The sequence below is a fragment of the Sardina pilchardus genome, chromosome 1 (assembly GCF_963854185.1).
Source record: "Sardina pilchardus chromosome 1, fSarPil1.1, whole genome shotgun sequence".
Taxonomy (NCBI): domain Eukaryota; kingdom Metazoa; phylum Chordata; class Actinopteri; order Clupeiformes; family Clupeidae; genus Sardina; species Sardina pilchardus.
Window position 1 is genome coordinate 36,949,764 of NC_084994.1, and position 13,984 is coordinate 36,963,747.

The following is a 13,984-nucleotide window of genomic DNA, read 5'->3' on the forward strand; positions in this document are numbered from 1 at the left end:
TTTTTTCTGAATATATTCTTAACCATCATGTCAACTGTACTTGACAGGCTTGCTGGCTGTGGATTCCATAAGAAATCTGGTGACATTTTGGGCTTTGCTCTGCAGTCAGTAAACTCTCACCTGAGAGAGCTGGACCTGAGTAAGAATACTCTGGGGGATTGTGGTGGAAAGCTGGGCTCTGAAGCACTGTATCCACACTGTAAGATGAAGACACTTAGGTTGGTGTTATTGGGTGAATTCTGTTTCTTTAAGGCTTTACAAGGACCCAATATATTTTAAGTACCTGTGTGTTAAATGATGTCTTCCTTGTCTACTATTGTAATCAGTACAAAGAAAACGGAATCACATTGCATTACATTAAAAGACGTGTTGTTGTAAACGGTCAGATAAACCCTGTGAGGTTGTTGTGTTGTGTGTAGATGGTGTGAACCAGACAAGAACAGCATTACTGATCTACTCTTGAGTGTTTTATCCTCTCTGATTTTTAGAGTTTGTGATTTTGCCACACTGAACATTGAACAGGAAACAATATGGGAATCATTATTAAGACCAACTAGCAGAATCAACAATGTCATTTTTACTGATAAAGTTGTATCAATTCCCTCCTCATATTATTCTCTACACTTATCCCTCACACACTGTATATGGGGCAGTTATATTATTTCCCTGTCTCAGTCTTCCTGTAGATTTTACTTGACCTTTTTATACACTTCTGCCTCTCTTGCAGACTTGCTGATTGTGAGCTAACAGCGAAGCCCTTGGAGATTATGGCCTCAGCTCTGCAGTCTGCAAACTGCCCCTTAAGAGAGCTGGACCTGAGTCAGAATGACCTGCAGGTGTCAGGAGAAAAACTGGTCTGTGCTCTACTGAGTCCAAACTGCAAACTGGAGACACTGAGGTTGAATATAAATATGTATTTACCATTAGACAAAGACTCTAGAGGAAAACTGAATCACACTGTATGACATTTAAAGACTTGATGTAAACGGTCAGATAAACCCTGTGAGGTTGTTGTGTTGTGTGTAGACGGTGTGAACCAGACAAGAACAGCATTACTGATCTACTCTTCAGTATCCTCTCTGATTTTTAGAGTTTGTGATTTTTCCACACAGAACATTGAACAGGAAACAATATGGGAATCATTATTAAGACCAACTAGCAGAATCAACAATGTCATTTTAACTGATAAAGTTGTATCAATTCCCTCCTCATATTATTCTCTTCACTTATCCCTCACACACTGTATATTGGGCAGTTATATTATTTCCCTGTCTCAGTCTTCCTGTAGATTTAACTTTACCTTTTTATACACTTCTGCCTCTCTTGCAGACTTGCTGGCTGTAAGCTAACAGCGAAGTCCTGTGAGATTATGGCCTCAGCTCTGCAGTCTGCAAACTCCCCCTTAAGAGAGCTGGACCTGAGTCAGAATGACCTGCAGATGCCAGGCGAAAAACTGGTCTCTGCTCTACAGAGTTCAAACTGCAAACTGCAGACACTGAGGTCAGTAATATTCTTGATTGCATTGGCAGACACTAATGTTGTAGATAGAGATGCACCGATTGCAATTTTTTGGCCGATTCCGATTTCCGATTTTTCATCGAGTTTGACCGGCCGATACCGATTTTAGCCGATTCCGATTTAATTTCTTCTAACCACTTTACAGCACAAAGAGTTATTTTCTAGCCTATATTTTCTTTAATACAACATGTTAGAAATGTAATCAACTTATCAATGGCTGGTAGAAAAATGTGAATAGACAGATTCTTCTTCAAGTCTTCTTCAGCTGCAGTAATCCCAGTGTGGGACATTCATTTCACACATGTAGAAATGTACTATGAACACTATTTCTTTTCTTCTCACATCCATATGCGATATCCAACTGTAAATATCTTCAGAATACTGATAACTGAAGTTAGTGCTACATAGGCTGAGATGTTGGAAAATGACAACAAAAAAATAATAATTTTGAGAAGCCTTGAAACACAGCAAATTACATACATTCTCAGTCCACACTCTTCTTTGAACTTTCGCGATTGCTTGCGGATACTAAGGAAGTGTCCATATTTGGATGGCATAACGTCATGCAGGAGAAACACAGCTTTCCAACGACACCACGCATGATATGTTTTGTATCACGGTCGCGGTAGTTTATGACACGTTAGAATGCTAAATTTTGGCGAATTTAGAAGAAATATACAGGCGTGATCAGACAAAAGGTAATGAAATAAACCTCTAAATGTGTAAATCGGACTTAGTTGTTGTAGTAGTGTGAAAGAATACATGATAAGTTGGCAAACCGAAGCAAAACTATGTTTATTCCTGCCATGTCTCGCCTTAAGTGGAGTATAAAGGCTATGTCGCTGCTTATTGATAGCGCTTGTGGTTCAGCTGTGGGCACGCAATTAGCGGCAAGGACGGGCTTTGATGAGCGCTGTAACCTGAAGTGACAGCTTAGTATAGTAAATTCCACGCAATATGGCAAAGCACAGCGTTCGCTGCATAGAAAAACTCAGTATTAGCGCTTTATCCAGCCCTGACTGTTGGCCTAGCTTCATCAAACTTTGCAAACTCAGCTGTGTGAGTGTGATGTTGTTACAAGTACGTGCGAGTGCATTTGACCGGCATAAAATCGGCATGTCTCAGACTGACCGGCCGGTCGCCGGTCGTGGCCGATCACGTGAAAATCGGCCGATTCCGATCAGCGGCCGATCGATCGGTGCATCTCTAGTTGTAGACTATTTGGTGTCAAAAGTAGACTGTCCTAATCAGACAATGACAGCATCACTGTATCTACCTTTGATAGATAGATAGAACTGTATGTTGTCTTTGATTTCAGTATTTGTGATTCTGTTTTACAGACTTGTTGGCTGTAAACCGAAGGGAAGATTTTTGGCCTTGGCTCACCGGGGGGCAAATCCCCACCTGAGAGAGCTGGACATGAGTGACAGTGAGCTTGAGGACCATGGAGGAGAACTGCTACTTCAACCACTGAATCAAGACTGTAAAGTGAGGTCTGTATTTTGCACAGTGCACACAGACTGGTATTTCTGCTTAAAGGAGAATTCCGGTGTGATATTGACTTTAAATGTGTTGAAACATGATACCGAGTGTGAGCGATTGTCTCAGAGCTGATTTCGACCTGTCAGCTGTTCTCCGAAACCCGGCGGGAGCTTAGAAATAGTCAACCAGGTTTTTAACGTTTGTGCCTCGGGCATCGAACTGCCGTGCAAATAAATCACTGTTTTACACCATTAATGAGGCTCAAAGTAGCTCCACACTTTATTGGTAGACGTCTGAGGGCCCTGACATTTAAAACGAGACATCGAGAACTTTGAAAAAGCACTGGTTGTTTACTTACATGACTGTTTATTCAGGCAGTCACTTTCGAAAGTTTAGCGGTAGCAGCCATCTTGAATCTAGTCACGTGACTGATTCGTGACTGGTTCACGTAATCGCTATGTCTATGCGTGCACTAGTCATGAATAAACGGCTAACACCTTTATTTACCATTTCATTTTTGGGAATGTAAGGAGTATAGAGGACATGTTGCTCATGGTGTTTTCCTCTCTGTAGACTTGCCAGGTGTAAACTCAGATACAGCTCCTCTGAGGTTGTGGTCTCAGTTCTGCAGTCATATATTTCTCAACTGAGTGAGTTGGACATGAGTAGCTGTGATCTTCAAACATCAGATGAGAAGTTGCTCTCTGGTCTTAAAAACCCAAACTGCCAACTGGAGAAACTGAGGTCAGTAAAACTCTGAAGGACACACAGGCCTTATCTACACATTCACATGTTGGACATAGAAGAGTGTTAACGTATTCGTTTGAATGAGTAAACGCACACCTTGTGAGGTGCTCACGGCGGTACAGGTTAACTATAAACAAAAGTGTCGTGGCACACTCGGAACTTAAAGAATGTTTTATTCCAACGTTTCGGCTTACACCTTCATCAGGGTCATTTGAGCGCCTTCACTCTGATGAAGGCGTAAGCCGAAACGTTGGAATAAAACATTCTTTAAGTTCCGTGTGTGCCACGACACTTTTGGACATAGAAGAGTGTCACTGTTATTTCCTACTGGAATCAAAACATGAATTTGTGAAACAGTGTCTTTTGTTTTTGTGTCAATGTTGATGTGAGAGAGTTGGTCCAAGACCTGTTACTGTAGTATCATACTCCTTCCTGATGTGTCCCATATAGCTCAGTTAACTGTAGAGTATTTTAATTGGACAACAACAAAATCTGTTTCACTCTTGACTGGTCCCTGATTGGTTGTTTTGTGTTACATGGTCTATATTCTTACAGACTTGTTGGCTGTAAACTGAGTGGAAGATTTCTGGCTGTGACTCTTCAGTGGGCAAACTCCCACCTAAGAGAGCTGGACATCAGTGACAGTGAGCTTCAGGACTGTGGAGGAGAACTGCTCCATCAACCACTGAATCAAGACTGTAAAGTGAGGTCTGTATTTTGCATAGTGCACACAGACATGTGTTTTCTGTTTGATTGAATAAACAGTCCATATTTTCTCAGCATTTTCATATTTGGAATATAAGGAGTATAAAGGACATGTTGCTTATAGTGTTCTCCTCTCTCACTATAGACTCGTCAGCTGTAGACTCAAACACAGCTCCTCTGAGGTTGTGATCTCAGTTCTGCAGTCATATATTTCTCAACTGAGTGAGTTGGACATGACTGGCTGCGATCTTCAAGCATCAGAAGAGGAGTTGCTCTCTGGTCTTAAAAACCCAAACTGCCAACTGGAGAAACTGAGGTCAGTAAAACTGACACATAGGCCTACACATGTGCACATTCGCAGTGTTGAACTTAAAATAATGTCACTGTTGTTTTTTGCTAGAATCAAGACATGAATTTGTGAAACACTGGCTTTTATTCTTGTGGCAATGTTGATGTTCTCATAGACCTGATGCGTCCCATATAGAGCTCAGTTAACTGTAGAGTGTATTAACCAGACAATAGCAACAGCTGTGTCTCCTTCTTGATTGTTCTCTGATTGCTCTCTGTGTGATTCTCTGTTACATGGTTTATGTTCTTACAGACTTGTTGGCTGTAAACTAAATGGACGATTTTTGGCCTCAACTCTTCAGTGGGCAAACTCCCATCTAAGAGAGCTGGACATCAGTGACAGTGAGCTTCAGGACTGTGTTGGAGAACTGCTCCATCAACCACTGAATCAAGTCTGTAAAGTGAGGTCTGTATTTTGGACAGTGCACACAGACATGTGCTCTCTGTTTGATCTAATGAACATATCTTATACAACAGTTAGGTCCGGTCGAACGATTTAGCAATATCTGATTGGAGGAGACGTGTTCTATCAGTGGTGATATTAAGCAATATCACCGTGACTCTTCACAGCTAATGTCCGCTCACTACGCTAATAGTCCGGGAGCCAAATGCCATAATTTAGGTGAACCTGGTTTTGTCGGTTAAAGTTTTTTTTTTTGCAGAATCTAGTAGACTAGGGGTACCTCTTTAAGATTTAAGAGGGTGCCCGGTGATATCCCTTGGGCAATTTTGTATATTAAGCCTTTCTTGTCCAATGTGTTGACTATAAGGCGGATATACTACAGGTGAATAGGGTAAACAAATTAACAAGCAGATATCACTATGAAACTTCACCAGTTGATTACTTAGATCAATATGAAAAATAAATGTATTACAAGTTTTCTGAAATTTAATGTTTGAATATGCAAATTAGGTATGATGTAATTAAATATGCGCTGATTTGCATAAACGTAAAAAGATCAAATCTGAACATTGGGCAAAGCCAGTGTCATTTTTTTTCTTTTCATTTTGTTGACATAAGAGATGAAAAGTATTTTAGAGAGGGAATTATGGATATCTCATTTAGTTATTCAGTAAATCAGAAAATACTATACCAGCCTTTAAAAAATCCATTTTCGCCATGTTTTTTGGAATAAAATGTCATGTAAATCAGGCTAAGAATCATATATCAACAAACCCCACTGCAAAATCCTTCTAAACATGGTTAGGTATAAGACTGAAAAGTTTGGTGTATGTAGATGCTTGTGAAGTGGAGATTTTGTTCTCCGAGTGAGAGAGGAAACTCATCCATATCCGCCTTATATTCAACACATTGGACAAGGCTTAATATACAAAATTGCCCAAGGGATATCACCGGGCACCCTCTTAAATCTTAAAGAGGTACACCTACTCTACTAGATTCAGCAAAAAAAAAAACTTTAACCAACAAAACCAGGTCTGACCTGGGTTGGTTGCAACCTGACCCCATGGCTTAGTGACTGGTCTGGTCTGCCAAAAGCTCACGAGAACCTTAAAGGAACACTTCACTTTTGTCTGTTAAAGTATGATATCCCTTGGGCAATTTTGTATATTAAGCCTTTCTTGTCCAATGTGTTGAATATAAGGCGGATATGGATGAGTTTCCTCTCTCACTCGGAGAACAAAATCTCCACTTCACAAGCATTTACATACACCAAACTTTTCAGTCTTATACCTAACCATGTTTAGAAGGTTTTTGCAGAGGGGTTTGTTGATATATTATTCTTAGCCTGATTTACATGCATTTTATTCCAAAAACATGGCGAAAATGGATTTTTTAAAGGCTGGTATAGTATTTTCTGATTTACTGAATAACTAAATGAGATATCCATAATTCCCTCTCTAAAATACTTTTAGTCTCTTATGTCAACAAAATGAAAAGAAAAAAATTGAAACTGGCTTTATCCGATGTTCAGATTTGATCTTTTTATGTTTATGCAAATCAGTGCATATTTAATTACATCATACCTAATTTGCATATTCAAACATTACATTTCAGAAAACTTGTAATACATTTATGTTTCATATTGATCTAAGTAATCAACTGGTGAAATTTCATAATGATATCTGCTTGTTACTTTTTTTACCCTATTCACCTGTAGTATATCCGCCTTATACTGTAGTCAACACATTGGACAAGAAAGGCTTAATATACGAAATTGCCCAAGGGATATCACCGGGCACCCTCTTAAATCTTAAAGAGGTACCCCTAGTCTACTAGATTCTGCAAAAAAAAAAAACTTTAACCGACAAAACAAGGTCTGACCCCATGGCTCCCTGACTATAATGTATCCAGAGACGGTTGTCCATGTTCTTTGATATAACAACCACACGCGTTCTGAGCTAGGCCTACTTCGCATAGCGGAGGAACTGGGCTAAAAAAAAATAATAGCAAAAAATCAATTATCCTTCCTTAAAAATGCACTCTAGTATCTTTTTTTTGTTGGCAATGGAACTGTTGTATAAAAGCGTTATCGCACTCGTGGTCGTGGTGTTGTTGGCCTATATCGCCACGGCTGTGGTTACCTACAGCACTCAGCCCTCGGCTTCGTGCCTACGGCGAACCACAGCCGTGGCGATATACAGTAGGCCAACAACACCACTCCCACTTGTGCGATAATGCTTAAATGTTTGGGAATGTAAGGAGTATAGAGGACATGTTGTTTATACTGTTTTTTATTCTCTCACTCTAGACTCATCAGCTGTAGACTCAAACACAGCTCCTCTGAGGTGGTGGTCTCAGTTCTGCTGTCATATATTTCTCAACTGAGTGAGTTGGACATGAGTGGCTGTGATCTGCAAACATCAGAAGAGAAGCTGCTCTCTGGTCTTACAAACCCAAACTGCCAACTGGAAAAACTGAGGTCAGTAAAACTCTGAGGGACACAGAATTCAAAGAGGCCTTATTTATACATTCATACTTGGGCATATGATTGTGATTTCTGTTTTTGGGGCACTGGAATCCAGATATGAAGTTGTGAAATATCATCACATAATGTATTATTGTTGTTTATGTAAGTGAATGTGTCACGGTAGTATAAATTCTCCCTGCTGATGTGTCCCATATACATTTACATTTATTCACTAGGCTGACACTTTTATCCAAAGCAACTTAAAGTTGATGTCTAACATGCAAGCTGCATGGTAAAAAGGAGTCCGTAGGGTAACAATAATGCTGCTTTTTCAAACACCACCTGGCGAACAAGATGAGAGTGCAGACATGTAAGCACCAGCCAGCGAGTTATCAAGAGGATGGTACTGTAGTAGAAGGAAGTAGCTTCTACTGTAGCATCTAGAGCACAGAGTAACACTGTGTTATCTCCACCATTTAAACCGTAGGGTAACAATAATACTGCTTTTTCAAACACCATAAGAGAACCAGAGGATGAGAGTGCAAACGTTTAAGCACCAGCCAGAGTGTAATCAAGAAGATGGTGGTAGAGGGAAGTAGAAGGATAGCATATAGCATCTAGCATCTAGAGCACCGAGCACAGTAAGCTGTGTTTCATCTCCACCATTTAAACATTGTGTGGCCATTGGGAGTTAGAACCCAGTTACAGTATATTATACCACAATATGGTCTGACTATGCCACTCTCATTTCTTTGACTGGATGAGAGACCCAGCTAACACAATAGAATACAGATGCACCCCACACTAGTGTTATTAAAGTGACTGAAACAATTGTAGCAAAAGCAATGCAGACATTTGTATTTATATTCTTCATTCAGAGTGATTCAAATAGTTAATTGGTGTAGTCACAGCCATTAATGACAGCATACATCATGGACACATACAGGAGTTCTCGTAGACAAGTATTCATATGAGAGATTACAATAAATGTTGGGCAGAATAGCACCATAATACTCAATGTTGACAGGAGATCCACGTTTGGTTCACCATTAGCACACGACTCCAAAGGGATTCAGCACCCCAAAGACAGCAACCCGGATTACACTGAGAAAACAGTCCAATGTCCAAACAAGTAAACAAACAGACGAGAAGCGGGTTTCATTCACAAAAGGTTCCTAATAACCTTGTGTGAACTGAGGCACACATACACTGGAGGCACAAAAGCCAGTGGCCCCAGATGATGGAGTGCACGGGACCTGGTATAACGACGGGTTTGGCTCGACCACAAGCACCAGCACACGGCAGCGATTACACAGACACCCTGTAGCACCAGCACAGTCTGGCCACAAGAGAGAGAGAGAGAGAGAGAGAGAGAGAGAGAGAGAGAGAGAGAGAGAGAGAGAGAGAGAGAGAGAGAGAGAGAGAGAGAGAGAGAGAGAGAGAGAGAGAGAGAGAGAGAGAGAGAGAGAGAGAGAGAGAGAGAGAGAGTCCTAGCAGAGATCCTAGCAGAGAGTGTGCTCTACAATTCCTTAACATTGTAACAATTTACGTTTTTTAAAGCTTGCTGCCTACACTTCTTTCCTCTCCGACTGTATGTGCTGGTTGTAAACGGTCAGAGGGACCCTGTGAGGTTGTAGCCTCTGCTGTGCAGCACATGGTGTCCCTGTTAGAACTGGACCTGAGTGACCATCATATGAATATCGCTGCAGTTCAGTTCCTGAGTGCAGGGAGATATCGCCCGAGTTTGAGTGATGGGCTGTGTTTGTTTGCTACACACCAAAATAGTTGATACTTTAGTAAGGGGGCTCCTCTGTTGAAGGCCAAACTAATTCATGCCCAGAATCTCCTCAGGATCAACTTATATCATTCTGAATCTGTTTTGTTCCTGGTGAGCTGGGTGAATCTACACAATGTAGGAAGGGACCAGAATAGTGTTCAAATTCATAAAAATTATAACCGTATTGTTTATGATTTTTTATGACTGGCATACAGTTTTTTTTTTTGGGGGGGGGGCTTTTTTTTATGCCTTTAATTTTTTTATGCCTCCAGTTTTGTGTATAAACTGATATGGTGGTTTATGGTGGTTTAAACATGCAATGTCTCCTGGACCCACATTATGATTGCCTGTCTCCAGGAGACCCATGAACACTGCGTGTAACTGATCTATGAACACATTAAGAGCATCATGATGGGCTGGCTGAGTTGAGGCCAGTGATGTACTTGGTGGAATGGATTGGTCCGCACACTGGGTAGGCTCCAAAAATACACTTTATTTAATATAAATAAAGGCCTGAAATTCTTCAGGCCTGAAGAAGATCCCACTGTGGATCGAAACGTTGCCTTTTTATATTAAATAAAGTGTATTTTTGGAGCCTACCCAGTGTGCGGACCAATCCATTCCATTATCTATACTTTTGTCCGGCACCTGGATTATTTCTGTGGATGTGCGCACCCCAACCAAACGCCAGTGATGTACTTCCCAGTGCTTATGGGTTGTTATATTGATTATTGATCATATTATTGTTAAAATGAAGCATTTTATAATAATCATTACTATGAAAATGAGGATCACCTTATAGTTTGGAGTCACAGGTGGAATCAGTTATCCTATTTAAAAAAAGAAGCAATGGCAATAAAAAAGAACTCCAAATATGAGACAAATATGACTTTGCTTTGATGAATAGTACTTCCATACCATCACTGATATACTTATCACCAAAATAGCATATCATGACATTGTGGTATAGTTTTAAGTCTATGTTGCCCATCTCTACTCCTGCTGTAACATATTGTATGATTATATGAACTTGAACAATGTTGAGATTTACACAGGTGATTAAATTGAATGATATCATTCCTTTCTGCCTTTTACACTCTGTCTTTGTCACTCAATGCAGACTTGCTGGTTGTAAACTGACAGAGGAATCCTACGAGGCTTTAGCCTCTGCTGTGCAGCACATGGTCTCCCTGACAGAACTGGACCTGAGTGACAATCACATAAGCATCACTGGAATTCAGCTTCTAGATTCACTGAAAAGTCACATCAACTGTAAACTGCAGACATTGAGGTTTGTGTTTGACTTTCCTCAGGCTTTTAAACAGTGTCTTCGATATATAGTTTCAGTACCAGTACGTTTACCACACAGCATTATGTCAGTGTTTTTTTTCTACCCAGTAGTAAAAATGGGTTAGGTGAGCAGGAGTGTGTTGAGAGTCATTGTAGTCATGTCAGAGTCCAGTCTAATGTCTGATATGACTGAGTCACTGATACCTTATAGCATGTTGATGGAATTTAAGTTTCAATTTAATCAGTGTCATTAAATGGTGTTTAGAAACTCAAGTTCAAGAGGAGCGAGAAGGAATTTGCCACGCCTCTGTCTCAGTCGGTCTTACAAACGTAAAGATGTCCAAGCTTTCTGCTGTTTACATGGCATAGTAATAAGCTTGAGTAATTACTAGTCAAGTCAAGTTTATTTACATAGTGCATTTCATACACAGAGGTCATTCAATGTGTTTTACATGAACAAAACCAAACAGTAATAGCAGATAAAAGCATATGTAACTGCCAAAGCAGCAGCATCGGGTTAACTTGCTCACTATCTCCCCTCACACCTCCAGTCTTCCTTAGTTCAGAATAAAGGGGTGTATGACGGGGTCCTGCATGACTTCTGCCTGCACAGTTGACTCTTGCACGCTCCCACGAAACACTTCAGGACCCTGGTCAGAGACCTCGCCAAACACGCTTTGCTACCGCATGTCTTTATGCAAATTTCAGATCATGAGCTAGTAAATTATTTGTAATAAGATGACTACTGACGGATATGATGTACTCTGAAAATAAACTACAAAGTTTAGAATACACCTGCAGAGTCACTGACAGAAAGACTTTAAAGGGCCTAATGCTCTTATAACACTCTCTTTATGTACAGTATGTATATCTACCCAGCAGTACATATGGGTGAGGAGTGTGTTGAGTGTCATTGTAGTCATGTCAGAGTCAGGTCGAATGTCAATGCAATTTCATCAGTTTCATTAATTGTTTGGAGTTAGATGACTAATGAGGGCTATGATGTACTCTGAAAACGCTGACAACCTGTCAACCCAACCAAGTCACTGACAACAAGGCTTTGTGTGGCATATTGCTCTTATAACACAGAAATGTCATTGTTTTGTCATTTAAAACATTCAAGTTGGTGAAGATTATTGTCTTATTATAATGATAGAATGTCAATAGATTCATTTTATACTAAAACCCTTAAACTAAGAACATTTCACATGACATTTCATTAGTGGAGTGCTAATGTACTGATATTCTCTCCCTCTCTCTCTCTCTCTCTCCCGTTTAAAGACATGCCTGTGGAGAACTGAGAAAATGTAAGTGTTGATCTACTGTTGAGTGTTGCACTGTTATTATATGCTTATGATGTTGAAGTGTTCTTTATTAAGCAGATATGTCACTGTGGCGTAGGCCACCACTGTATGTGAAAGGCCTTTAGAGCATGTGTGGGGGTCTGTGGCGTCCTGCAGAAACACACTGAATCATAGTGACAGAGAGAGAACAGAGACAGATTGACATGTTGGCATGTTACAGGAGCCAGACATCAGAGTGATGGCTACTGTAATATATTACTGTAAATGACTAGATTTTTTATTTAGATTCCAGATACAGTATGTCCTGTTCAAACTCATGTGGTAGATGTTATACATCCACAATAGCTCCAGACTTGTTGTGTAGTGTATGAGTTATAATGGTGGAGAGCAGTTTAAGCTTGTAGCCGCATAACTATGTGATGGCAGATCACAGCCGATCATCCTCTCAATACAACAAATGCTATGCTGCAGTGCACCAGGTAGTGATAGAGCAGGTTAGGATGGACTTCATGATGGCAGTGTAAAAGTGCACCATCATGTGCTTTGGCAGGTTGAGCCTTCTTTGTTCTGGAGCTCATGTTCAGCTCCAATGTCAGGTCCTGGGTGATTCTGATGCCCGGGAAGCAGAAGGACTGTTGAGGGAAAGTGTGTTTGTGAAAGTGTGCAGCGTGTGTGTGCATGCACATCTGCATTTTTATGGCTCTGTGTGTGTTTGTGTGATTGAGAGTGTATGTTTGTCTTCCTGTTTGTGTGTCAGTGTGTGAATGTGAGTGTGTGTATTTGTTTTAAGTCTCAAGATTTATTGTTGCATGTACTGTACTTTGCAATTCAGTGAAATTTGTATGTCATTCGTTGCAGTAGTGCAAGGATAAAAGGGGTAAATACAACTTTATGAGACAATACAAGACTGTACAGTATCACTCAGCCATACATATACTGTGTACACACACTCACACACACACACACACACACACACACACACACACACACACACACACCCAACCCCTATACTAACATTTAAGACGACTATACACACATAAAAGCACAAGCCCATGGACTTGAGACACGAAAAATAAAAACAGTATGCATCCCGAATGCCATATAGCAAGTGTGAATTTAGAAGTGTGGGAAGAATTTAAAAAGTATAGCAACCATGGCAATACAGTTGCATATCATAAAAGAAATAAGGCAGCACATTGTGGCCAATAAAGGGAAGGAACTGTTCAGTCACTGACCATTTAGGATTCTGACAGCTTGTGGTATAAAACTGTGTCTGAATGGTGTGGTGTGGGTGGTAATGCTCCGGTAGCTCTTACCAGAGGGAAGCAGAGAGAAGAGGGAGTGAGCTGGGTGGCTGGCATCCTTGATGATGGACTCAGCCCTCCTCTGACAGCGTGTGGAGTAGACAGTTGACAGAGGTGACAGTTGACAGTTGACAGAGGTCTATGGTGGTAGTGTCATATCTTGCAAGCTCAGTACAACATCCTCAGGAGCAAAACATATTAAATCACTCATGTAGACACAGCAGCGAGTGAGGAAAAAGGCAGCTGGGGGCCATACGCTCTCCAAGATTAGTTGTGCTCACTCTCTTGAAGTACAGCTTTGCTCGCGTGGGTTGACTTCTGACAGTTTGGGGGAGAGAACCAAGGGAGTTGGGCCTGTTGTGATTGGTCATTTTTCAATGTGAAGTCCCGCCCGCTTAGTTACGGTCTGTTGCTAAACTTCTACAAATTTAGTCATGTGTGACATTAACCACCCCTTCTGTTGTTTCTGTTTACTGCTTACTGTGTGTGTGTGTGTGTGTGTGTGTGTGTGTGTGTGTGTGTGTGTGTGTGTGTGTGTGTGTGTGTGTGTGTGTGTGTTATTGCTCACTGTTTGCTGCTTACTCGGTGTGTGTGTGTGTCCAGTATGTGTGTGTTTGCTCTGGTAGCACTTACCAGAGG

At 40.8% G+C, this 13,984-nt stretch overlaps 1 protein-coding gene across 1 annotated transcript in view; it reads left to right on the plus strand.

Moving 5' to 3' along the window:
• The window catches only part of LOC134078538 (NLR family CARD domain-containing protein 3-like), a 35,303-nt gene that overhangs the window by 15,059 nt on the left and 6,260 nt on the right, over nucleotides 1–13,984 (plus strand). Inside the window, exons 11-21 of the mRNA XM_062534545.1 lie at nucleotides 48–218; nucleotides 728–898; nucleotides 1,330–1,500; nucleotides 2,859–3,011; nucleotides 3,574–3,744; nucleotides 4,303–4,455; nucleotides 4,598–4,768; nucleotides 5,054–5,206; nucleotides 7,512–7,682; nucleotides 10,568–10,738; nucleotides 12,019–12,044. Coding sequence (XP_062390529.1) covers nucleotides 48–218; nucleotides 728–898; nucleotides 1,330–1,500; nucleotides 2,859–3,011; nucleotides 3,574–3,744; nucleotides 4,303–4,455; nucleotides 4,598–4,768; nucleotides 5,054–5,206; nucleotides 7,512–7,682; nucleotides 10,568–10,738; nucleotides 12,019–12,044 — 1,682 coding nt within the window. The remainder of the gene's footprint in view (nucleotides 1–47; nucleotides 219–727; nucleotides 899–1,329; nucleotides 1,501–2,858; nucleotides 3,012–3,573; nucleotides 3,745–4,302; nucleotides 4,456–4,597; nucleotides 4,769–5,053; nucleotides 5,207–7,511; nucleotides 7,683–10,567; nucleotides 10,739–12,018; nucleotides 12,045–13,984) is intronic.